Here is a 26,673-nt window from a genome sequence, read left to right on the forward strand (position 1 = left end):
AGCAAAGATTTGAGTTAAAAACTTTCGCTTAAAAAAAATATATATATATATATATTCAAACTAAAGATTTGCAGACATTTTCACAAAAAAAAAAAAAAAGCAGATCTACAAGCTCATAGCGCGGCACTCGGTGCCGCGCTATGAGCTTGTATATCTGCTATTTTTGAATAGCCAAAGAGATCTTAAAATGACACACATGCTTTCCCTCCCCGGCCTTAAAGGGTTAAATTTGCATAATGTGCATGAGTGGAAGAGGACGATGGATTTGTGCGTTCGTCTGTTCTTTGTTCAGCATCTGATAAACAGGCACTGCATCATCGCCAGTATTTGACATAAATCCCATTTCAGCATTATATCAAAGGCAATATTCAGTCATTTCTTTAAACTGATTTTTTTTTAACCCATTTAGACCTGAAGCCGATTCTAAAACCGCTTTCTAAAAAAGTTTTCAGAAAAAGTCAACTAAAAAAAATGAGAATTATGTTGCTATATATCGTCTCTGTCGGGTGGAAACCTCATTTGTCAAAACCTTTCAGGATTAAAATGAAAAAATAGCAAAAGTAGCAGATCTACAAGCTCAAAAGCTTGTGGATCTGCTACTTTTGATGCTTTAGTGAGACGCTGTAGTATGATCAAGTAGGGGCATTAATGTACAAAAAAAAAAAAAAAAGTTAGAATATGGATATAAGCGGTTTCTGCCGACAGCGATATATAGCAACAACTAAAATGACACAGATTGAAAGGTATAACGACATATAGGTGTAACAGGTCTAAACAGGTTAAACTGGGAGATGGCAAAGAGATATAAGAAAGAGAAGCGTTTGCAAACCAGCAGAAACAAACCTTGAGCCAGACGTGGCTACGCTGTAAAACCCTCTTCATTTGTAACTCAAAGACTACAAACTTAAAACAAATTGCTTCCATTTGTATACTTAGGATTTGTGATGATTTGTACACACGGAGGATTTTACAGCGCATGTGCTCCACTCTGCGTGTGTGTGTGTGTGAGTGTGTGTGTGTGAGTGTGTGCGTGAGTGTGTGTGCGTGTGCGTGAGTGTGTGTGCGTGTGGTCATGTGTGTCGTCTCTACAGCAAGGCGTCCAGGTCCAGTGGAGGCAGGGGAGCCTTCCAGTAGGAGAAGTGGCTGTATTCAGGGCAGTCAAAGGACGAGGACGTGCAGCCCTCGATGAACAGAGCAGGGAAGAAGTGTTCCACCAGCTCACCCAGGTGAGTGTACCTGCACACACACACACATGCAAACAACACGTTAAATCATACAAGATTGGGACTTAGGGGTCGTTTCAGACGGGGAGCGGCCCGACGACGCGCCTATGTAATTAATTTTCAATGAGAGGCGGTCGCCCGCCTTATTTGGGACGCGTGGAGAAGTTGAAGGGCGGTGACGCTGTGGTGGAAAAAGTACTCAAATGTTTTACTTAAGTAAAAGTATCAATACTGCATTGTAGAAGTACTCCGTTACAAGTAAAAGTCTGGAATTAAAAATTTACTTGAGTAAAAGTACAAAAGTATTGGCATCAAAATGTACTTAAAGTACCAAAAGTAAAAGTACTAAAATGTTTGAAAATAGCAGATCTACAAGCTCACAACGCGTCGCGAAGCGACGCGTTGTGAGCTTGTAGATCGGCTATTTTCAAATAGCCTAGGTATAAAATAGGGCTAAAGTGGTTAATGTATGTTTCATAATATCATAATGTATATCTGAAAAGTAACTAGTAACTAAAATTTTCAAATAATTGTAGTGGAGTAAAAGTACAATATTTGCCTCTGAGATGTAGTGGAGTAGAAGTAAAAGTATTGGAAATTGGAAATACTCAAGTAAAGTACAAATACCTCAAAATTGTACTTAAGTACAGTACTTAAGTAAATTTACTTAGTTACTTTCCACCACTGGCGGTGAGGCGAGCGGGCGCGGTCCCGTGAAATTCTCGCGCTCGTGCTCATTTGTGAGCACGCCCGCGGCAAGAGCTGGATTGAGGTGAGTTTTTTTTTCCGCTACGCTACGCGCAGGAGGACAAAACAACAATGATCGCGGCGTGATCCCCGCTGATCCGATGGAGAACGCCCGCATCCACCGCTCCATGAGCAGACACAATTGGAACACTATAAAAAATAACGCTGATAAATGGGTGCTCTCTCCTGATTGGCTGAAATGTTGTCACCTACCTGAAAATGTATTTTCTATTTATTAAAGAGCTGGAGAGACAGGGAGATCCCTGTCACTGAACGAACACTATATAGCAATGATTACTATCAGAATATAGTGCTTTAACCTAAAAAAAACCGTTTTGTTTTAACCAAAAACATATCACTTACCCTACTGTGTAAAATGTTTACTGGTGTATATCACTGTTTCCAGATTATGTTCTATACTTACGAGGACTTGTTTCCTTTGGTTTTCTCCTGTATGAGCTCTCCTTTGGGGTTCACAGTGAAGATTCTGGTGTCGGCGACCCCTACCTGTTTATAGGCATAGGCGTCCTGCAAAACACAAGGCAGCGCACAGATATGGGCACCCACCACAGCAGGATTGTTTCTCATTTTTGGAGCATCCGTCCGTGCAAGCCTTTACACATTTAAAAATAAAGATCGACCTGTAATCATTTAGTTTTCCAGAGAAAAAGAAAAGATTCACTGTGACTGCACCAACACTGCTATGCACTTGAAGACAGTCAAAACAATACAACCACTTGCTCATAGGAGATACAAGTGGTTAAAAGTTCATTAAAAAGTGATGAAGACCGCTTGAGGTAGCCTTGTTTTAATAAAGGCTGTGTCCTCCTTTTAGCATTTGAGTGCCCAGATCGTCTTGTTTTTCCCGCCACAGCTATACATGTGTAGCGGTGTAGACGTTTTCATCAAATGACCTTCCTCAGAACAATCAGAGTTAACCCATTAAGACCTGAGGCCGATTCTACGAATACCTTCTAAATCAGTAGTTCTCACACTTTCAAGATTTTTCAAAAATGTAAAAAAAATAGCAGATGTACAAGCTCGCAAGCTGTGAGCTTGTATATCTGCTATTTTTGAATAGCCGACGCAAAAATCGAAAATGACACATATTCTTTCCCGGTTTTAATGGGTTAAATTATACAAATTCTGGATTTTGCCGTGGAGGCTGTGGTGGGGCTTTGGGCATCTAACTACTTTCTACTATGAAGTAGTTAGATGCCCACTTAAAAAGTGGGCATTTAAAGCACTTTAAAGCACTCTTAAAAGTCACTAGAAAACAATCCAAGACATTATGAACAAACCAAAACACTACTGAGAGCCATTGCGCAGCATAGCTTACATTGGTCCTGTTGCCGAAGGCAGCAAAGAAGGGCTGCCTCTGTGGGTTGAACAGGTCTCTGATGTCAGTCAGACAGGCGATCTTAAACACTTCCGGCTTCTTCTCAATCACCTCTCTAGATAGATTTTGACCAGAGGTAGTGGTTGGAAGGCATGCCCAGTTATTTCATATCCTCCACATATGATTTATAACATGCATTTGCTGTGTGTAGGATGGATACTATTGTGGTGTATGGTTCTCAAAGTGGGGTCCGGGGACCCCCAGGGGTCCTTGGGGTGGTTCCAGGGGGTCCCCAGCATAATTAGTTAATAGCATCACAATCATTTTAACCACATTTTATACTTTGGCCATTCAAAAATAGCAGATCTACAAGCTCACAGCGCGCCACTTTGTGCCGCGCTGCGACCTTGTACATCTGCTATTTTCTTTTCTTTCTTTTTTTAATATATCGAAAATCGTTTTGCATTTTTTACCACAAATCTTCTCTTCTGGGGTCCCTGGCACAAAACATTTTCAGAAGGCGGTCCGCGGCCAAATACATATCAATTTGGTGTCCTTGACATGAAAATGTTTGAGAACCACTGCCCTAAGTTTCCTGTCTCTCTACAATCTCATATCTTCCATCTAAATAAAAATCATAAAATACGTAAAAGAAAAATAATCTTGCGGATAGCATACGGCATGTGTCATAGTGTAGTGCTACAGTATTGTAGCATGTACTGTAGTATGCATGTGCTGGATACCTGTGTAAAGCTGAAAAGAGGCTACTGGGAGCCAGCAGTACAGGGCCTTTAGGGAGGACAGTGCCTTTGTCATTCACCCACTGGAGGTAGTCTTTAGTGATGCCAGCCATGCCGATAGCACGCGCCGAACAGTACAGGAACTTGTAGCCATTTCTGTAAGAGGCGACAAACATGTCCGTATTAAAATCATTTAAAAGGAACAAGATGATACTTAGGTTTCAGACTCAGCCTAATATTATTATTATTTATTTTTCTTTACCTAGCGACGTCTGGCAATAATATTTATCAATTATTAATAATTATGAAATACTTACTGGTGTATTTTGTGGTAGAGTTTAGCGATGCCTTGGTGAGTCCAGTCCTTTCCAAACTGTGGCAAAATGTGACCCAGAGCATCAGACCTATAGAAGACAGAGACATTTACCATACTCTGGGGAATATGCACATTATATTTGTATTACTATGGTTGTGGTACATGGTACACTCAAGCATTCTCTTGTCAACAGCGAAAATGGTCACGTTTATTTATCATAATATATCATTTTACATGGGAGTAATAAAAGGAGCATGAGGGTGATAATGAACTTGTGCTGATTGGTCAACTGCCAAATTTTCCCATGGGATATGGCAGCTGACCAATCAGTGCAAGCTAAAGCAACATCTTCCCCAGGGAGTCAATACATCAGCTGACCAATCAGGGCAAGCAAGATTGCCACCGTGTTCGGAACAGTCACTGTGAGTGGACGGAACACGATATTGTCAAACACGGACGAAACTTGGCCAACAAACATGGTTGCTGAAGATAATGTGGTACAATTCATGACTGAGAAGACACTGGAGTTTTGTTGGGTGCAAAGGAACCAAAACACAGAGCAGGAAAACAGCAACGTTTGATGACTCACAGAATGGCTGTTTAACACATTTACCGCCGGGCCCGTAGTTCTACGGGCCGTTAAATCCAACGCTTAAGCGCCGATCCCGTAGCCTACGGGCTGTGGTGCTTTTTCCTTTTTTTCGATTTTTTTTTTTTTTCAATTTTCCGGTACGGCACATTTCATTGTAACACCACCGGAAACAGAATTATTTGGGATCCGGTTTTGACGATCACGCCGGCTCCCATTCTAAAGTTCACACTGAAACGCCATTTTCTTCGATTGTAGTTTTTCTCCTCGCTGATCACTGTTTAACATAAACCGTTCTAACTCAACAATGGATGCCCCGTTTGACACGTGGTTTGGACTGGTAGACACAGGGAGATGTCCGCGATGTTTACAAACAGTGCACAGCTCAATCTTAAGGATTTTAACGACGTCTATGGCGACGTGAAAAAAACAAAAAACAACAATAAAACGTTGGCACTGGTGAGTACATTATGAGATTAACCTCTGGCGGTCAATGTGTTAATGGCGAGGCCAGCCGTGTTAATATCAACCAACTCCATCCCCACATTGTTGGGAAGTCTCAGCAGGACAACCATTTTATTCTCTGGGGCAGCTTCTTCATTGATAGCAATGTTAATATATGTGTTAAACTATATTAAAGTGTTGTTCAAATGCTATTTTCTCATGGTCTTTGTAAATACATAAGGCTATGGGATAAATTATCGCAGTGCATTCATCGTTGCCCAAGGCTAACGATGAATATTGCCAGCTAACAGCTACATCACACCTTTCAAGTTACCAGGTAAATGTTCTTACTTGGTGATGGTGCCGTCTATGTCTGATATGATGACGCGGTCGTTCCAGTTCCACAGGTAGATAGCGGCCTCACAACGACAGGTGCCCTGGTACTGAGTGGTCACACTGAACACAACCTTGTTGCCCCCTTCACGCAAGTTTAGACTCTCCTGGATAACAGAGGAGTCATTTGAAATGACACAACACGTGTTAAGATATTGTAAAATAGATAAATGGAGGTAAGCTGTAATTCCTAAATCACGTTGTAAATTAATTTATATCATCAGCAAATGTTGTAATTTTCATTACTATCCTACCAGATCTAGACCTACCTACCGACCTGCACACTGCTTTCATGAGAAATTGTTTAACCCAATGTTGCATTTACAGTATTTTCCTTTCCGTTTGGAAATTTCATCCCAGTTTTATGAAAACATTATCCCCCCCAACAGTTTAAAAGTCATACATAATTTCACGATTTGACTTAATATTACAGTTTTTCCTTATTATTTTGAATGACAATGGGAAGTTATTTCTAAAGTTTTATTTTTAAATGTATTATTCATTTTTATATTACTGAATTATTTGTCTTAATTGGGGGGCCATCTTAGAAGCCTTTGACTTATGAGCCTTTGGCTTTTAGAACAACAAGGATAAGGTGCTTCACATAACACTGAAGAAAATATCTAATGAAATAAAACCAGCAACAAAATAAAGACATAAAGTGCATTTGACAGATAAACATGTGTGTGTGTATAGTATCATACTATCTGCTCAGACGTGAGGCGCAGTGACTTGCAGTACATCTGATTGATACACTGGGCTGTCCTCATGGCATCTGTTGATAGGCTGTCTGGTGGAGTGACTTGTCTGCCGAGTCCCGCCTCTTCATCGCTGTCCATGTCATCTAAAGTGGCCCTGCGGGAAACAAACCACTCATATCAACTGTGTGTGTGTGTGTGTGTGTGTGTGTGTGTGTGTGTGTGTGTGTGTGTGTGTGTGTGTGTGTGTGTGTGTGTGTGTGTGCATGCACATTTATTTAGCAAGACCTTGGTTGTACCCTTAATTATCAGAGAATGAGATATCTGGTGACACCAATAGTTTGACCATGACAACTGTAAAGAAAGTAGCAGTGAAATGCTTTAGACTAGCCCGTGTGTGTGTGTGTGTGTGTGTGTGTGTGTGTGTGTGTGTGTGTGTGTGTGTGTGTGTGTGTGTGTGTGTGTGTGTGTATATATATATATATAAATGTGTAAAAAAATATATATTATTACTAGTAGTAGCAGTAGTTTATTTGATAGGGACAGAATATGCTAATGAACAACTGTATAAAATATATAAGATGAAAATGTGTTTTAAATGAGCAAAAATGCTCATTTATATCTTGTTTATCCTTTGGTGGGTAACAAAAACATAACATAAAAAGTAACAATATACAAATACACAAGTACATAAAGATAGAAACACGAAACAAAATAAAACATAGGAATAAAATGATCACAGTTCTGATTTGCCTTGTGATGGGTCTTAAAAGTAGATTATGTAGTGCAGGTGGTGCCATTCCAGCATTTAATTCCCTTAAATGACAGCACATTTAGTCAAAACGTGGTGCGGCGGTATATGGCACCTCACAGCTCCCTCTAGTGGTGGCCCTAGTGCCACTGTCTGCCCTAAATTAATTTAACCCATTGAGACCTGAAGCCGATTCTACATGTCTCCTAAATCTCAACAGTATTCTGAAAAACGTATGTTTCTATATCAGTGGTTCTCAATCTTTTTCATGTCAAGGACCCCCAAAATTATATCTATTTGGCCGCAGACCCCCATCAAAATATTTTGTTCCAGGGACCCCCGAGAAGCAAAGATTTGAGTTAAAAATGTTTGCTTAAAAATATATATATTCAAAGATTTGCACACATTTTCACGATTTCTCAAAAATAGCAGATCTACAAGCTCATAGCGCGGCACTCGGTGCCGCGCTATGAGCTTGTATATCTGCTATTTTTGAATAGCCCAAAGTGTAAAATAATGCTTTTTAGCTCAAATCTAAAAATGACACAGTTCCATGTCTTAATGGGTTAAAGAAAGGTAGGGCAAGCCCATGTAAAGCCTCGGGCCTATTATTTGAAAGAGTCAAAGTGTCTTCAATTCAAAAAGAGTAAAACCCATAAACAATATCGTTTGTTTTCGTGCATGTACTGTATGTGTATTTGAACATAATACTTGTATATCGGTGTGATGTTACGTGTATTCATGTGTGTACACTTGCTTCATTGTGGAAGGGACAGTGGCTGATGTGGACATGGTTTCCTCCATCTGTGCCTCCTCTTGTTCCTGCTTTGAATTATTTGCCTGAAAGGACATAGCGTCATCATTAGCAACCGTTTCATCACAATTGGGAAGTAGCCTTCCTCTTGTACTCATATGGGTGCACAGTATCTCCATGTATAGGACTGATTACAAAGAAATACCATCTCTTATTATTAGTCAAGTAGTGGAGGCAAAAAAACAACCTCTTTTCTTAATTTGTCGACAAAAACACATTATTACTTTATAATGCACTATATAGTGAGTGATTTCAGACACAACCTTTGACAAAAAATATCTTGGAGAAGTTCAGTACCTGGACGTTGTCCATGTCTTTTCTCCTCCAGGAGAACCACCAGCGGCCAGACTTCTTGGGCATCTTGTCTTTCACCAGGTTCTCTATGGCACTCTGCATGGAAAGCACAAGGGGCAACGTGCCGGCCGGTATACACAGGACAATGAGTACGGTTACTAAACATAATAAATAGAACAAAAAGTAAAAACTAGGTTAATCAGTAGCAATAGTAACAATAAGGTAGTAACGTACTTTACACAATGGTCAAGTTATTTCTGTCATTTTCATGTCAATATTGGAATTTTAATAATACACTTTAATGTGGCCAATATGTGCGGCAAATACTTGTTTCTCATTGGCTAGCAGGTATCCATTAACGCTGGATATTAGACCAACTCAAACATAGTCCCGGTCAACAGTTTAATCACTGTTCTATATCAATGAATGCTCTAATATATTATATTACACTACATGCAACCATACAAATATTAAAGTAACAGTAGCAATTGTTTGTTGGACTATAAAGTGGTTACCAAGACAACACATCTTTAGTTTTTCTCAATTATTAAAGTAAAACAATAATGTATATAAACTCAGCCTCTCTCCTTTTTTCTTGGTTTAAGCATGATAATTCTTTCCGGGGTGTACTGTAAAATAATGGACTCTTGTACAATACCTTGGGCAGATTCTTCTGGAAGGCTTGCATTGACAGTACCATTGGGGCAGCCACCGCCCAGTTATAATAACTATAAAAGATAATGAAGAAAATAAGAGGTCAGACTTAAATGCATAATGAAAATACAAAATGATTAACTCATTGTAGGCGAGCTAAAGATCATTTCTGACTCTTACTTGGAGTTGACGCAGATGACCAGATTTGGATCCTCGATGATCCCTGGGTTGTTGACAAAGTCTTGGAAGGTCACAATGTGCTCTATGAACTTTTCTAGATAATGCACAAGAGCAGAGAGCAAAACATAGAAATTACACTTTGTTCAAGTGCATCGAAAGAGTACAATTAATCAGGAAACACACACACACGCACACACACACACACACACACACACACACACACACACACACACACACACACACACACACACACACACACACACACACACACACACACACACACACACACACACACACACACACACACACACACAGTACATGCCTTGTTTCCCTCCTATAAATGCATATGCATAAAAGGGAAGGAAATGCAACATTTTGCAATGACACACAAGATGTGCTTGAAATGACAAGCAAACTGCGTTTCCAGGCCACTGGGTGTCTATTTGATAAATAACATGCATGTTTACACATGCAGAATATGTCTGAAACAAAGTGCAACAAGGATTAAAGCTTCAAAATAAACAAAGGACTAATGTGGCTTTGGGGGGTTTTAGTTTTGGTTTCAGTTGCTTATTTGAAAAAGATAAATGAAATGATCTCCAGTTGTTTGTAGAGGGGCATCATTTCCCCCTGCTGGTCATAAAATGAAACAGTCTCTTCTACTGTAGGCAGTCATTTTCATAAATTGATATTTTGGTGTCAGTTAACGTCGGATTGTGTACAGACTAAAGAATTGAATGTGTATGTGTCTAACGAGATGTACAGCATACTTTCTTTCAAAGCAGTGGTTCTCAACCTGTGGGTAGGGACTTTTAAGAAATTAAATGAAAAAAGACCATTACTGCATCAAAAGTAACCAACAACAAATACAAATACTATCAAAACTGGTCAAACATTGGCCAAATTGTAAAATAATATAAGAACGAGGCAAAAAAAAAAATAATAGCCGATTGCGAGGCGTTGTGAGCTTGTAGATCTGCTATTTTCACAACATCTGTGGAACCGAGTCAAACTAAATATAATGCCTCAACTCAAATATGATTATTTTGGGGGTCCCCAGTTCAAATATGATTATTTTGGGGGGTCCCCAGTTCAAATGATTATTTTGGGGGGTCCCCAGTTCAAATATGATTATTTTGGGGGGGTCGCGGCCCGAAAAGGTTGAGAACCACTGTCTTAAAAAACAGCAGCAACAATGCAGTATGCACTGTAACAGTAGTATCCAGGAGAGGGGGGGCGGGGGGGGGGGGGGGGGGGACACTGGGAGGTCGACTCATATGACACGGTCTGAAACTACTTCTAGGGGAAACACAGCACACAATCACACACGCTCTACCAGACGTAATACCTTTGTTGATTTGGCTGGTGTTGCCCTCGCGTCCACAGAGCGACATGCTGACATCCATGTGATCGGTGGTGGAATCTGACATGTACTCGGTACCGCTGTCCATGGCTCCACTGCCCACCGACTGGGGGGACTGGTTTCCGGAGTTGGAGCCCTGCTCGGCACCGGGCCGAGCCGCTTCCTCCGTCGTCTCGCTGTAAAGACAGCAGAGATAGAACTTAAAGTACAATACCGTTCACTTGCTGTGTGCCTAGAGCTGTCACGATTACAAATTTAAGTTGACGATTAGTTGTCACTCAAATAATTGCGATTAACGATTTAATTGTGTTTGGCATTGAACATTATTGGAACATATGAATAAAAAAATCTCTCGTAATCAAAAATGGCATAGGGCAGATATGACAAATAACTGAAAAATACAAATAAATTATTGACATATTTAATCATTTTATACATGTAAAAATAGCCGAGATAGCTGATCTACAAGCTTACAACGCGTCACAATGTGACGCGTTGTAAGCTTGTAGATCAGCTATTTCAGTTTTTTTTTATAGTTGAAAATGTTTTGTTGTTTTTAATAGTTGTTTTAATAGTTTTTAAATTGTTGAATAGTTTCAACGTGGAAACGATTATGACTATTACACAAAAAATAATTGCGTGTATCTCAAATAATTGCGATTGGACGATGATGTAATAATTGTGACAGGCCCTATGTGTGCAACCATGTCAACTGTGTGAAAATATGTGCCAATACAACGGAAATCCAATCAAAACATGGTTCGTCTTTTCGTCAGGACTGTGCTCTGCTGACGTCGAGGTCGTATCAGAACTCTAAACTATTGATCATTCAGAGGTGATTGAAGAAGGAAGTCAATATGTTGTGTGATGGAGGACCTTATTACCTCTTGGGGAAATAGAGTGCAGCCATGTCAGGGTTGAGCTTAGTCAGGTCTTCCAGGTAGATGTCTGCGGGTCCCAGATGCTGACTGCGTTTACCTACAACAGAAGAATGATTATCATATATATAGCTGCTGGTGGGGTGTTCCTGTAGCTGACTGGACAGAGCGCCTGTCAATCACAGAATTGCAACGTCCCGTTTCATTGCCCGTTTCTACCCTCGGCTGTGCCTGTATTTATAAATGTACCATTTAGAGCCTGAGGCCGGTTCTAAAAACGCCTTCTAAATCCTGACCTACGTTTTCTGAAAAACTTCAAATTTATATATATAATATATAATTATATATATATTTTTTAAAGTTGTTATTATATATAGCAACAACTAAAATGACACAGAGGCGTTCCCGGCTTGAAAGGTATAACAACGTATAGGTGTTCCAGGTCTAAATGGCAAAATCTGCCTAACAAAAGTATTAAAATGAAATGTATAATAATAATAATAATAACAAAAATAGCAGGTGAACAAGGACATGCAATAATGTGATGCCATCGACTGTCATCAACCAATGGCCTTGGAACAAGTACAGTCTGCAAACTCACCAAGAAGGGGTAAAAAAAATCTAATCCATCACTAAAAAGATCATTTAAACGGATGATAGTTCACCTTTCTTCTTGTCCTGCTGCTCTGTTTTCAAGGCAGCCTCAGAAGAGACCGTGGACTCGTCTGCAGTAGCCCCGCTGGTGCCAGCGTCTCTCAATCCAACTTTCTCTGCAGTCTGGTTGGTCAGTGAGCTTTCTGTTCCAGGCCCACCCTCCTCCTCCTCCTCCTCCCCCCCTTCGGCGCACGGATCGAACCCGCTGTCCCCCTCGCTGACTAGAACAACATTGCTGGGTCCCTGTTCTCTTGGCTCAGATAAGGCACTTTGTCCGTCAGCCTGTGTTTCCGCACTTCCTCCATCCGTCGTTGTGACCACGGCGTCGGCATCGGCTACAGTTTTGGGTCGTTTTTGTGAGTTATCCGTTTTTGCAACGTCGATTGTGCTTTTCTTGCTAACAGAGCACAGTGTGTCATTCACAGCACCGGCAGTCTCTACGACGGCTGCACTCTGTCTGCTGGCTAGGCAGTTACCCGGATCAGCAGTACCAGCTGATACACTCTCATGCTCCTCCTGCCACAGCACGGACGGGGGGTCTTCCGTTATCTCCTTCCCTGCCAGCAGGGTATATGTCTGGGTTATTTGTGCGACCTTCTGGGGGGAGTCCATAGCTGTGATCTCCGGCGATAGCAGGGACTCACGGAGCTCATTGGGAGTGGAATGAGAGGCCACGTCAGGGGTTTTCACTGTGGGGAGAGGGGTGGTTCGTACGGCGCTATCTAGGTCCAGGGAGAGAGTCCTGGGCTGTGGCCGGACCACCGTCACGCTGCCGACTCGGCCACAGCTGATCAGAGTCTCGTCGAAGGAGTCCTGTCTTTGAATGGTGCGGAAACGAGAGCTGTCAGAGTGGGGGAGACGCTCCGACTCTGGTGACCTCACCTGCTGACACATCTACAGTACGGAGACGGAGAGCAGAATGTTTCATCATGATATAAAATAGAGAACATGTGAACATATAGGGTTGAGGTTCAACAGCCAGTTCCACTAACTTGTTCTGAGTGTAGGATCATTATTTGGATTTGATAAGCTCAGAATCAACCAAGCCTCTTATCAAATCATTTAAGCCCAAATCTTAAAGGCCGCAGCATTCTCCAAATGCCGGCAAACTTGGTTAGGTTTCAGAAGGGCTTGCAGAACCGAAGAACTTTTGCCGAGGACTAAAGTGTTTTATACTGCCTCAGAACTCGGCTCTGAGTTCTGAATGCTAGACCCCGCCCACTCAGTATTCTTCCTAGCAATAGAGCACCGAAGTCTGACGTAATTTACTCATCCTACCTGGGTCGCGGTTTATTTCGCCAACATAGCCAACATTTCTTCAAAACAGTCCATGGTATGTTGCTGACAGATTGCGGAAATTGCTCACTGTGTCCACTAACAATTTATCCAAAATATTTTATGAAAGGATTCAGATTCAATAAGCAGATTCACACTTAAAATGTGATCAAATCCCTTTGAACTCAAACCCTAGTGAATTCTAAGATAAAGTGGCAGCTTCAGTCTGCATACATCAATGCATCCTCTTGACTTACCTTGGGGAATGCTCCCCAGTTCCACTGCATCTGAGGTCCACACGACTCTTGGGGTTTCACCACAAGCTCAGAGTCACTTTTAGGAGAGGGTGGACGACTGTAGAACACACTACTGTAAGGCAGGGAGACACAGACAAATAGAATACATTCATGCAGTGGACAGACAGCAGTGGTTTGAATGGTTAGCAGAGTGAGAGTGTGAGCTGTCAGTTGGTATGATCAACTGATGAGTTGTCAAACAGTCAGCTGAGGCATGCATGACTTCAGCACCCTGCCTGAACTAACGCCATGCTTCACATATGATATGAGGGGTGAATAAACATAATTATAATTATATTCTTTGTCAAAAGTTAGGGTGGCAAGCTACTGGCCTGGAATGTACAGAGAAGCAAGTTGAGTCTGGTATGGTGCAGGTTTAAGTGCCAAAAAAAGCTATGCAAGTTAAATTCATAAGTGACGCTCCCTCAAGAATTGACTAAAAGCATTGTATTAATGCATTTAAGGTAACACTTCACCCATTTTCAACCTTGAAATAGAAGGCAGCCATTGATAAAAGTTTGAAATGTACAAAAATGCACATTGTCTTTCCTCACCTGTCTGAGGGTGACCATTCACATTCACCTTCAGAGTGTGCGTGAACATCTCTGATTTGTGTAGTTCCCAGCTCGTCAACAGGCTCCTCACACAGGGAGTAGTACACCGATTTACTGTTAGAACAAAACAAAACAAAACCGTTATGATCCTGGGTTATTAACATCAATAAACTGAAATTATTTTCATTGTAAAATCGCAGCCAGTCAAACAGAATGAGTAGACATTTCTTTAATTTTTTGGGAAATTGTTTGCTAAAAACAAAAGGAGAAAAACAGAACTGAGCAAGTGGCTTTTATTTTTAAGGATTGGGTGGGTGAGTGGTTAAAGGAGTAGTTCACCCAAAAAAAATCTTTTAGTTTTTGTTGCATTCCTGAGCCAATAATTCGATCAATGGTCAATAGGAGACTCAATTGAGTCTACTACCGGAGACGTACAATACGTACTTGCAGATAATGTGTAGTGTTTGTTTGCGATAACGAACAGCAAGAAATCAGAGGAATGTTAAATTAAATGTTCAATTGATTAATTGAATTGAGTTAATTCTTTAATGGCAATCAATCGATAGTCGATTAATTGTTAACATCCCTAGTCAGTTCAATGCTTTGTTGCCTTCAGAAGTAATTGAAAAATCAACAATAAACGTTAGCAGGTTAATTGATTTTCTAATGTCGCCACATCGATGCAGAGTCGTCATCATAAACACAATCATAATGCGTCTCAGAATCGATTCATTGATCCTTTCTTGTTTTTTACTCCATAAGCACAATGCAGTGGTGGAAGAAGTACTCAGATATTTTACTTAAGTAAAAGTAGCAATACCACAATATAAAAATACTCTGTTACAAGTAAAAGGCCTGTTATGCGTGTTCAAAATGTTACTTGAGTAAAAGTACATAAGTATTGGCATCAAAATATACTTGAAGTATCAAAAGTAAAAGTACAAACATTTTTGAAAATAGCAGATCTACAAGCTCACTACGCGTCGCGATGCGACGCATTGTGAGCTTGTAGATCGGCTATTTTCAAATAGCCTATGTATAAAATAGGGCTAAAGTGGTTAATGTATGTTTTATATTAGAATAATTTATATCTGCAAAGTAACTAGTAACTAAAGTTTGCAAATAAATGTGGTGGAGTAAAAGTACAATATTTGGAACAGAGATGTAGTGGAGTAGAAGTAAAAGTATTGGAAATACTCAAGTAAAGTACAAATACCTCATAACGTTACTTTTAAAACAGTACTTGAGTAAATGTACTTAGTAACTTTCCACCACTGGCACAATGTCAGTTGAAAAGCACAGGGTCCGGTAAAATGTCTTAGTTACCTGAATAACTGGACCAATCACTTTCCGTGGACCCTCTCCACAACTGCTCTTCTGATTACTGACCTGACCTGCAGAGGCGTGGTGGTGGGCTCCTCTGCAACGACCTCCTGCTCCCTGTCTCTTTCCCGCTCCCTCTCCCTCTCGTCAGACGAGGAGCTGACCTCCTCTCTCGGGTGCGTGTCGGAACGCATCCGTTTGCGGCGGCGTTTCTTTCGGCGGGTGCTGCCTCCTCCTCCCCCGGCAACGGAGGGCCCCTCCGTGATCTCCTCTGCGCCTTCAGGGAGCTCGATGGATGGGATCGGGGAGGTACAGAGATGGGCAGGGACCCTGGACTAAAGCATGGGAGACATTAAATGAAGAGCAATCATGAAAAGAAAAGGTTAAAGGAATACTCCTCAGTCACATTTGTGGAAGTTGATTGACAGTTAAAGGAGAATTTCGGACTACTTTTTTCTTACCTTTTATATGATATTACATATCCTAGGAGGACGAGTGGTATAGTAGAACATTTTCATAACTCCATCGTCCACCGCAGCTAAAAATCTGGTATAAAATCTGGTATTTCTATCTATCTATTCTAGTTTGTCAAGCGAGTGGAAAGTGTAGTTATCAAATGTAAATCAGCCAACCTCCATATCTTCAAATTCCTCCACGAAAAAGGCCTCTCCATTGTCCCCCAGTTTCATGTGCAGGTCAACTGGCTCTCCATTGATCTCAATGTCCACCTAAATCATAACGACAGTTGTCAGTGTGCACATTCATATATGGAGTGAGACAAACAGGAATATGAAGAGTGACAGTCAGAGAGAGAATGCTAGAGGCACGAGGGATTAACAGGGAGAGGACTGGAAATAAGACTCACAACTTTCTCCTTGGAGCGCAGCACGCCTAGCTTGCCGAAACGGACGTGAAACGGCGAACACAGGAGTGAACCATCGGGCTGGCGCACCACGATGACATCGATGCCTCCGGTGAGTGTGGCGGGATTAAGACCACGGTACAGCTCCTTCACCGTCACAAACACCGTCTCCGCCAGCTGGCCCACGATATTCATGGTCTGAGACTATATAGGGACAAATTAGCACAAATGTACACCAAACTTAATTTCAGAGAGAACAATTTTACGCCCCATCTGCTATCTGTGGTGCTATCTGTTAGGGTTAGGCTTTGTTATATTATCCAAGTCAACTTAATACATTTCACATTGTGACTGTACTCGCCTCGCCCATGCTTATGATAAAGCTGCATGTGACTTTCATGTCCTACCGGGGATTCGAACCTGGCCCCCACGCAAGTGATGACATTTCTACCACTGAGTTAGGATTGGTAAATACCCCAACAACTAAATAATTAATCACGCCTGCTTGCTCAGGGGAGATATAGGTTCCACCAGTCAACCAGTAGTGGTCCTACCTGGTCACAGGATCTACATTTCCTTAATAGAATATAAATACAACCTTTGCGGTTGTGTTACGCAATACGCACTTTGCATTAACATATTCTACCAAAGAATACATTGTATTAATAACGTAATCTACCGATTGGTCAAAAAGACGTTTTATTCACAAAAATGTTATGCATTGCAGCTTTAAAAGGTGTTATGCCATCAGGCACAGACTCAGTTTACCTAATAAGAAAAAGGACAATCTTATTTTCAGTAAAACAAGAAAACAGACAACTGTTAATGTAGGCTAACAAACATAAAATACTTAAAATACACACACACACACACACACACACACACACACACACACACACACACACACACACACACACACACACACACACACACACACACACACACACACACACACACACACACACACACACACACACACACACACACACACACACACACACACACACACACACACACACGTGAGAGCTTCCTATGTATTCCACTTCCTTACCTGAGGAAAAGACTCAAGCAACTCAAATACGGTAGTTCTCAAATTCTTAATCCAAGGTACTTAGTTTAGTATACTACTCACTTAAAGTAATCTCAGAGATGCTTCTTGAATGACTACAACTGAGATACCTCTCACATTTTGACCACGCTAGATTAACCTTTGGACTAGATCTTATTGGACAATGGGCTAAAGATCAATGTATGTGAGAGAGAACAGCATCTAAATGAGACTCTTATCAACAATGCAATCAATGTAACATGAATAGGATTGAGTGACTCATTTCCTGTCATTATCAATGATCAGTGGACTGAAGCACTTCGACCATCTTTCTCTGAATATCCATGAATGGCGATGTACAGTGAATTAAATGTAACTCTACATTTATAAAATCACAGTAACAAATGAAAATGTTTACCTAAATCGCCTTGAAGAATGCATCTGTATTCTGTACTTTGTGTGACAAGGACTGTGGAATGTGTTAGTACATTACTATGTTATTATTTACCTTTTATTACACATACCCAGCCTTTATTTGCCATGATATCTGAACACTGATATCTTAGAGATAATATGGCAGCTGAACTGGCACCTGGAGTGACCTCCCACCTTAAGGAACATCACTGTGTCAAACAAGGGCAAGACGTTGCCAAAGACCTGTGCAGTGTGCTACTTATTGTTTGGTGAAATTCACAGTTGAGGAGACATTGGGAGTTTATTCAGGCACAAAGGACTCGCCACAACACAATGCAAGACAGCGCGGCCTTCTATGGTTCTGCGTACCAATAAAGTTGAGGCACACCAGCAACACCTTCCGTGTTCTGAGCCAACTCTTTCCCCAAAATGGTGAGTCCAAGTGGGGCTATACCATTGCGTTCACAGGGGGAGTACCTCATTGACATTAATGTAAATCCATTCGCCTATAAGGGCGAATGCTTCATCAGGCTGTGGATCAACCTGCCCCTCCACATCAGATCTGCCCCAGTCCATTGAGGTTTTCAAATCTCTACTTAAAACCCACCTATTCGCTCTGGCTTTCAATTCCATGTGAACCTATCTAATGTGTTTATACTTTACATTTGTTTGTGCACCGATGAGCGTTTGTTTATGCTCTGTTTTTAACCATTACTTTATACTTTGGGCCATTCAAAAATAGCAGATATACAAGCTCGGGCTATTTTACCTTAGTCACCTAAACCTAGGGTGACCAGACGTCCCGGTATGGCCGGGATTGTCCCGATTTCAAGCTGCGTGTCCCATGTCCCGACAAATACTGTATCTCTAAAACACTAATATGTCCCGGTTTTCAACATTCACAACAAAATTGTCCCAGGGACACCAAGAAGAAAAGATTTGAGTCACAAATGTTCCCTTTAAAGAATATATATATTCAAAGATTTGCCAAAAAACAATTTGGGGGGGAAAAGTGTGCAAATCTTTGAATATATATATTTTTAAAGCGAACATTTGAGATTTTAACTCACATCTTTGCTTCTGGGGATTCTACAAATGTCTTCTAAATCCTAACAGTTTTTCGAAAATCAGTGGTTCTCAAACTTTTTTCATGTGAAGGACCCCCAAAATTATATAAATATTTTGTTCCAGGGACCCCCCAGAAGAAAAGATTTGAGTAAAAAAAAAAAAATTTTACAAAATAATACATATATATTCAAAGATTTGCATACATTTTCACGATTTTTCAAAAATAGCAGATCTACAAGCTCGTAGCCACGCTGTGAGCTTGTAGATCTACTATTTTTGAATGGCCAAAGAAATCTAAAATGACACAGATGATGCTTTCCCGGCTTAAGTTAAGGGTCCCGGTTTGAGGGGCTGAATATGGTCTCCCTACCTAAACCCTATTACTTTATTGGCCAGGAATAATCCCCTGGGCATCTATACTACTTTCTCTAAATCTCTTCACTGAAAATAACCCACATCTACAAGCTCACATTTTGCACGTTTGTGACATGTGGTGAACTTGTAGATCTGCTACGTTTGCAGAATGATCACCCACCAGAATAGGGACATCTGGGTTCAAGTGGTTAAACACATTGAAACTGAAAGTCAGCTCACAGAAAGGGTCAATAGATCATAGCTTCTTTTTCTCACAATCTACAAAATACTGATAAGTAACTGATAAGTACAGGAGACTAGAGTGTAAAAAGGGACCCAAGAGTCAGAAAGTCACGTTTTGCCTAAAATGACAACATAACATCTGACCTAGTTTGTTTGTGCCTTGTTTGTGTATCAACATTACTAGACATTCTCATTTCGATATGCGTAATTCAATGCTGCTCTGAGTAAGAGCGTAGCGCTTTCCAGTAGCTTTATTGGATTTTACAGCCTTGACATGCCAAGAATAGCATGTTATTTTGAAGGAATAACACTCACTGAAGACTTAACTTCACAGGTTAGGTATTGGGACGTTCTCTTGAAGAGAAACTGTCATTATGTCCATATATATTGCAATAAATAGAAGACCAAAACAGTAAGACAACCAGACTGTCTTGAGTTATTAGTTTGATTATCATAATCTGCTTTTCTGTCGCTGTGAAAGAATATTACAAACATTTATAAAACGAAAGTAAGTTTAGTCTGAAACGGTCAATCCAGACCCTACACAACAAGACCCAAGACATGTGGAAAGCCGGAAACTTGCAAATTATTTGGTCTAAAGTCCCACATTACCAATTAGGGATGCAACTAATTAATTATTATTTACATATTTGATTGATTAGTCAATTTTATTTTTCGCGATTATTCAATGAATCACAGCGATACATTTTGACACTAGAACGATCATCACACGTTATCTGAACACAACAGACATCTTACAAATACAACCTGCATGTTTATGTTTACACAGCGGTCACAAACATAACTCTTCATCTGATAATAAGGAACAAAGACAAGCGTTCATAGTTTGGTGGAGTTGCAGCCCTAAATACACATATTAGAAATGTGTACATGACACATCACTAAGCTGATTATTTGATTACTAAAGTTTTTTTTTTTTTGTATTGATTTCCTGTCACGGATGTCCCCCCCCCCCCACCGGTGAGCGGTCTATAATAAGTAAGCCCTCTCCTTTTTTCCAGTGTGGCGTCTTACCCAGAGTGAAGGATGTAGGTGTCCCTTCCCAACCAGGCCTGGTTCCTCTGACCCGCCTTCTGCCATAAGATGCCCCTATGTCCTTCATTCCGCAGGATCCTCGGCTGTCTGTCTGTCTTGGCTTAGCCCCCCCTCCTCTTCTCGAATGCTAGGCTACATTTTGCTAGATTTGATAGAACTGGGGGCCTGGTAGGGCCTGTAGATTAGTCTCACTGCTAAGCTAAACTTGGCTCTCTGTCAGATCTGTGGTTAAAAGTTTTGACAGCCCTCTAGTAGTGCTCTCTGTTCCCAACTGGGCAGCAATATTGTACATCTATGAGAGAGTCCCAGACTATTCACTCACACACACATTACTGCTCCCTCTTTCTCTCACACAAGCACACACTCCTCCATGTGCACACACACACAACCATCCTCTCACACACTCACATCGCAATTCACACTTCCCCACTCACACACACAGTGCACATGACAGCCAGACCAGCACTTTCTGAAAGGGTCGGGTGATCTATTCACATTCGCTTTGCATGGATATGCAACTCCCACACACACACACACACACACACACACACACACACACACACACACACACACACACACACACACACACACACACACACACACACACACACACACACACACACACACACACACACACACACACACACACACACACACACACACAGAGCAGCTGATCACATTCTGGGCTTGACCACAGAACTCTGGGCAGTCACATATGAGGGACGATGGGACGACTGACCTCTACAAAGACTGGGGGGGAAAAAAAGTGAATTCCTTCATGGAGGAGGCTTTTTTTTAACACAGCTAGACCCTGCCAAGATGGGACTACCTGAAGATGGTTACTTTCGAATGTCAATGTCGGTCTTTGCCAACGCTGCATGTGGAAGACAACTGCATAGAAAGGTCAGTTTAACTTGAAAATGTTCCAACTGAAAAAGCATTGCTTTAGTGTGGATGGCTAATCACCTTCACAGTGTAGCCTGGCACCAGAATATTCCAGGGCAAGATGACAATTAGTCGAAGCTTACAGTATCTATCAAGACACTGGGATGTACTGTAAAAATAGACTGAAAGTGCTTGGTCTTCTGGTGTGAATTGACTATTTCTGTGCCAATTTTTTTTATTTCTAGGTCCACTCGATCTGCCTGAAACGGCAAATTCAGCCATAGTTACAATGCCAGAATAACATATAGCTTATAGTAGACGGCTGAGCCTAGACTTAACAAATTGGAGTCATGGGATTTCTGGTAAGTCAGGGAAGTAAAAATGTTGTCATGGTTTCTCATGCCATCTCATTTACATAGAGAAAAAGTCATTTTGTACATGGCTTCTTACAAGCACTATTGCATTAAAGCTACATGTACAATCCAGAACTTATTTGAATGAATACGATGTTAATCTGTACAGTAGAGTATGTTAATGCAATATAACTAGAAGGTAACAGGATAGGTGGGCACCAAGGAAGAGTGGGCACCTCGTGTTAAATTGGCTATTTTTTCCAAAATGTAAAAAATATAATTGGAAAATGTTTTTAAGTTAAGTAAAGTATACATGATTAGAACCGACAATTAAGGTCTAATATTTCTACAATTGCTACAAATTACAAAAAAACTGTATATCCAGTCATTTTGGGGCATAAGGATAAAAAGTCTGATAATAATGATGTACTGTGCATGTTCACATCATGTAGATTTTACATTACTTATAGTGCTGTCACGATTACAAATTTAAGTTGACGATTAATTGTCACACCAATATTTGCGATTAACGATTTGATTGCGTTTTTGGCATTGACATTTGGAACATATGAATATAAATGTAATTTCTGTTTGCCTTTTAGGCTTCATAAACAAAACATATTGAATAGCGGAAATAGCTGATCTACAAGCTTACAACACGTCACAAAGTGACAAAGTGACGTATTGTAAGCTTGTAGATCTGCTATTTCTACAATCTTTGGAAAATGTTTGAAAATGTATGAACATTTTTCAACATGGAAACGATTATGACGATTATGCAAAATAATTGCGATTAGATGATTATGTAATAATTGTGACAGGCCTAATTACTTAAGATTACTTAATTACTTTTAACATTTTCGACAAAATAGCCAATTTTGCATTGAGGTGCCCAGATGTCCCTACTGCACACCTACCCTGTATCTAACTAGAACATCTGCAATGGTTGGAGGTGGTCTCCCTACCTTAGACCCTGGTGTCAGGTAAGACACCTACTAGTTGACAGTGTCAGAAAGTTATTAGAACTTAAGCATAATGCTGATTGGACACTAGATGTGCCACAATCTTTATTGTAGTTCTTCAGACATTACTGCAATTACCTCTCACCGTTAGGGGAGGGAGACAATGGAAATATAACTTATGGATTGTAGCTTTAAGCACTTTAAGCCCTTCACAGGCTCTAAGCAAAAAACTAAACAACGCTACATCAGCACTAAATTAAAAAAGGACTTACTGTATTCAGTCCATCACTTGATATAGAATGCATTCCATATCATGCAGAGGGGGTAATAGACCATATTCACACGGCGGCCATTTTGCTATTAAGTTAATGAAATGCCACCCCGTTGCCACCCCTTTTTTTTTCAACGCAAAATGCCAACATGGCCACCGTGTGAATATGGTCTAGACTCTATGGCGACCATCCACAGGTGTGAGGCCCATGGGAACTGAAGTCAACCACACTCATGCGCTGTATACCACTGTTCCTCAACCAGTGGTCCACGGCCCACTATATAAACTGCCCACAAAAAGTTCAGAAACTTAACTTCAGTCGATTATTTCGCCCCTTTAATAATACCAATTGGTATTGTATTTTATATCATTTTTATCGTTGATTAGTCACACAACTTGTAAGGACCGTGCAATAATGGAATGAGCAACACAGCTAAACGTGCCAAACAATTGCCCAATATGCTTCTGTTGGTAATCGCTGTTGTTTTGAGCTACCTGCCAGCACACACCTGCTGGCAGGTGTGTGTGTCAGTCACAGGTGTGTGACTGGCTACCTGACCATGGTTCTGCAACTTTGTTGTTGAGTTTGTGTTCTCCAAGCAGCAACACTGCCCCCATGGAGAGATGCCACCTTTGTCCCTTCCAGTCCGGATAAGGCCTGTGCAATAGGGCAAGTGGAAGCTGGTGTTCCGATACGCAGAGTGGCAGCATTATTTGGTGTCAGCCCTGGTACCATTTACAAACTCAGGCTCATGTTCTGTGAGACATGGAAGTCAAAGGAAGACAAGACAACACCCCAAGAAGGCCGGTTCCTCACCCTTTCTTCACTGAGGAACCATAGGGCTTTCTTTTAGAGATGTACAGGCAATATTTGCAAAACAGTACCAAAGACAGATGTCAAAGTTGCAGGACCCATGCCCAGGTGCCAGGCACACACCTGTGACTGGCACACACCTGCTGAGGTGTGGGTGCTGGCAGGTCGCTCAAAACAAGAGTGATTACCAACAGAAGCATATTGGGGGATTTTGGCAACCCACGCCCTACCCACACGTTCAGCTGTGTTGCTCATTCAACAATCCTTACAACTTATACCTCGCTGTAAAGGTAATTAACGATAAAAAGATATAACATACAATACCAATTGGTATCGTTGAAGGGGAGAAAAAGTACAGTTTCCGAACTTTTGTGGGCAGTATATATATATATATATATATATATATATTCATAGCACCTGATGAAGCCAACGCGGCGAAACGCGTCGTGCTAATAAAGCCTAAAGAAATGAAGCATTAACTGAGTCTGAGTCCATCGTCATTTGGAGTGTGCGGTTCCTTCCAAAAAGAGAAGCAGTGGGAAGGTTCCTTTCTTTCTTATGCATCATCTTGCCAAACCAGCACCTCTACCCTGGATGTGCACGAGAGCTACCTGTTTATTTATATATATATATATATATATATATATATATATATATATATATATATATATATATATATATATATATGTTGTACTTTGGTAAATGTATCAAAGTTATGTTTAAATAATATTTCATAAGTCCATCACATTTTAGAAAGTCTTGCCCGCCTGAGTTGGTGGTACCCAGGATAGAGCCTAGAACCTTGTGGTCCAAAGGCGAGTGCTCTACAGACTGAGCTACCCAGACACAAATACGATACAATAATAATATGATATTAATATATAATAATAATTCGCCCCACTCCTTGGGGTGTTTTTGTCACTGTACATTAATTTGCACATTATGTGAAATTTGTCCTCCGCATTTATTTACACATCCTATAACCACTAGAAGCAGTGAGCAGCAGCCATTTAGTACAGCACTTGGGGAGAAGTGTGGGGTTCACTGTCTTGCTCAGGGACACTTCTACACATTGCTGGGGCCTGGAATTGAACCTGGGACCTTTGGCTTCCCAGGCACACCATTCTAACCTTTCAGTTATGGCCCTGAATCACTAATCAGATAGGACTTCTCCTACTTGGCAGGCATTGTGGAATGGATGTTAAATTGTTAACGAATCCCAACTGGGACATACAGTAACATGTTCTTGTCTCCCAAATATGATTTGAGCCAGCCAAGTGTGTGGGGAAATATGTTTGTCTTTGGCTGCAATCTGCCTCCCAGCTGATGGGTGAAAGTTCATTTCTTTAAACAAGCTATAGAACTACCTTTCAAGAAAGAAATACAAATATCTATCAAGTCTATTTCACCATCAATGATTCTGCCAGGACATTAGAACTAACCAATGCATTCATTTCAAGATGTATTAAACGTGGGGATTTGCTCATCAAATAAATGCATATGAGAGAAAATATGCTGTCTGTATGACAGTGACTGCTCCATCTCATTCTAGTACATTACATGGACACATTACAAGCTGGATAATGTGGATATCAATCTGAAAAACACCAACAATTCCAACGTTCACAATATCTATGTGAATATCAAGTATTCACATTTTTTACTTAAGTGAAAGTATCGATACTGCAAAGTATTATAATTCATAATTAAAATTTTACTTGAGTAAAAGAACAAAAGTATTGGTATCAAAATCTACTTAAAGTATCAAACGTAGAAAGTACTCATTATGCAGAAGGTCCCATTTCACAAGTTTTCAAATCAAGTCATTGTGAGCTTGTCGATTGGCTATTTTCAAATGGCCAAAATGTAGTGTATGAAGTGGTTACTGTATGTTTTGCAGTGGTGGAAAGTAACTAAGTACATTTACTTAAATACTGTACTTAAGTACAACTTTGAGGTATTTGTACTTTACTTGAGTATTTCCAATTTCCAATACTTTTACTTCTACTCCACTACATCTCAGAGGCAAATATTGTACTTTTTACTCCACTACAATTATTTGAAAACTTTAGTTACTAGTTACTTTTCTGATATAAACTATGATATAATGAAACATACATTAACCACTTTTTAGCCCTATTTTATACCTAGGCTATTTGAAAATAGCAGATCTACAAGCTCACAACGCGTCGCATCGCGACGCGTTGTGAGCTTGTAGATCTGCTATTTTCAAATATTTAATACTTTTACTTTTGGTACTTTAAGTACATTTTGATGCCAATACTTTTGTACTTTTACTCAAGTAATTTTTTTATTCTGGACTTTTACTTGTAACAGAGTATTTTTATATTGCAGTATTGGTACTTTTACTTAAGTAAAGAATTTTAGTACTTTTTCCACCACTGAATTGTTTTGTGATAATAATTCAAATATTCAAAGTAACTAGTAATTAAATAATTGGTAAAAGTACCTCAAAATTGTACTTTGTAAGCACTTGAGTACATGTACATGTTACTTTCCAACACTGTGGAAACAGGTAAATAGTGAATAGTGTCCCACTGACAGAGTGTTGTCAGAGGAAGATGTCATCATGGTCATCATTCCACTTTGTGAAGACGTGTCTCAAAACGATGCCTCAGGATGTTTATGTCGAAAATAGTTTGCTAACGTAAGTCCACTATCTCTGAACAACTGTCTGCTTAGTTATAAAATCACAATAATAGTGTGTATTTGGTATTAATGTGGACATTGTGGAGAATAAGAGCTTACCTTTTAGGAGCTGTTTTTTTCACAGATAATAAAGCCAGACGCTTCCTGA

The 26,673-nt window shown here is 40.4% G+C and overlaps 1 protein-coding gene across 1 annotated transcript; it reads right to left on the reverse strand.

The window, feature by feature from the left end:
* Positions 1 to 179: 179 nt before the first annotated feature.
* LOC308082526 (phosphatidate phosphatase LPIN2) lies at positions 180 to 26,673 on the reverse strand. The gene is made up of 20 exons (XM_080424331.1): positions 26,625 to 26,673; positions 16,391 to 16,591; positions 16,158 to 16,253; positions 15,592 to 15,860; positions 14,203 to 14,316; positions 13,610 to 13,721; positions 12,089 to 12,971; positions 11,430 to 11,523; positions 10,531 to 10,721; positions 9,183 to 9,276; positions 9,007 to 9,076; positions 8,352 to 8,444; positions 7,998 to 8,080; positions 6,496 to 6,646; positions 5,750 to 5,898; positions 4,367 to 4,453; positions 4,053 to 4,205; positions 3,310 to 3,424; positions 2,395 to 2,498; positions 180 to 1,236 (listed from the first exon to the last, which is right to left on the reverse strand). The coding sequence occupies exons 2-20, from the start codon at positions 16,580 to 16,582 to the stop codon at positions 1,086 to 1,088; spliced, it is 3,201 nt and encodes a 1,066-aa protein (XP_080280457.1). The 5' UTR covers positions 16,583 to 16,591; positions 26,625 to 26,673; the 3' UTR covers positions 180 to 1,085.

This window comes from Gymnoscopelus braueri (genome assembly GCF_963280865.1).
Source record: "Gymnoscopelus braueri genome assembly, chromosome: 3".
In the NCBI taxonomy this organism is placed as follows: Eukaryota; Metazoa; Chordata; class Actinopteri; order Myctophiformes; family Myctophidae; genus Gymnoscopelus; species Gymnoscopelus braueri.

Coding starts and splice junctions, on each gene's coding strand:
- LOC308082526 (XM_080424331.1), bottom strand. CDS start 16,582: ATGAATATCGTGGGCCAGCTGGCGGAGACGGTGTTTGTGACGGTGAAG. Junction 14,317..15,591: donor ACCACGCCTCTGCAGGTCAG/GTCAGTAATCAG, acceptor TTGTTCTAACAG/TAAATCGGTGTACTACTCCC. Junction 3,425..4,052: donor CTCTTTTCAGCTTTACACAG/GTATCCAGCACA, acceptor AAATCTATCTAG/AGAGGTGATTGAGAAGAAGC.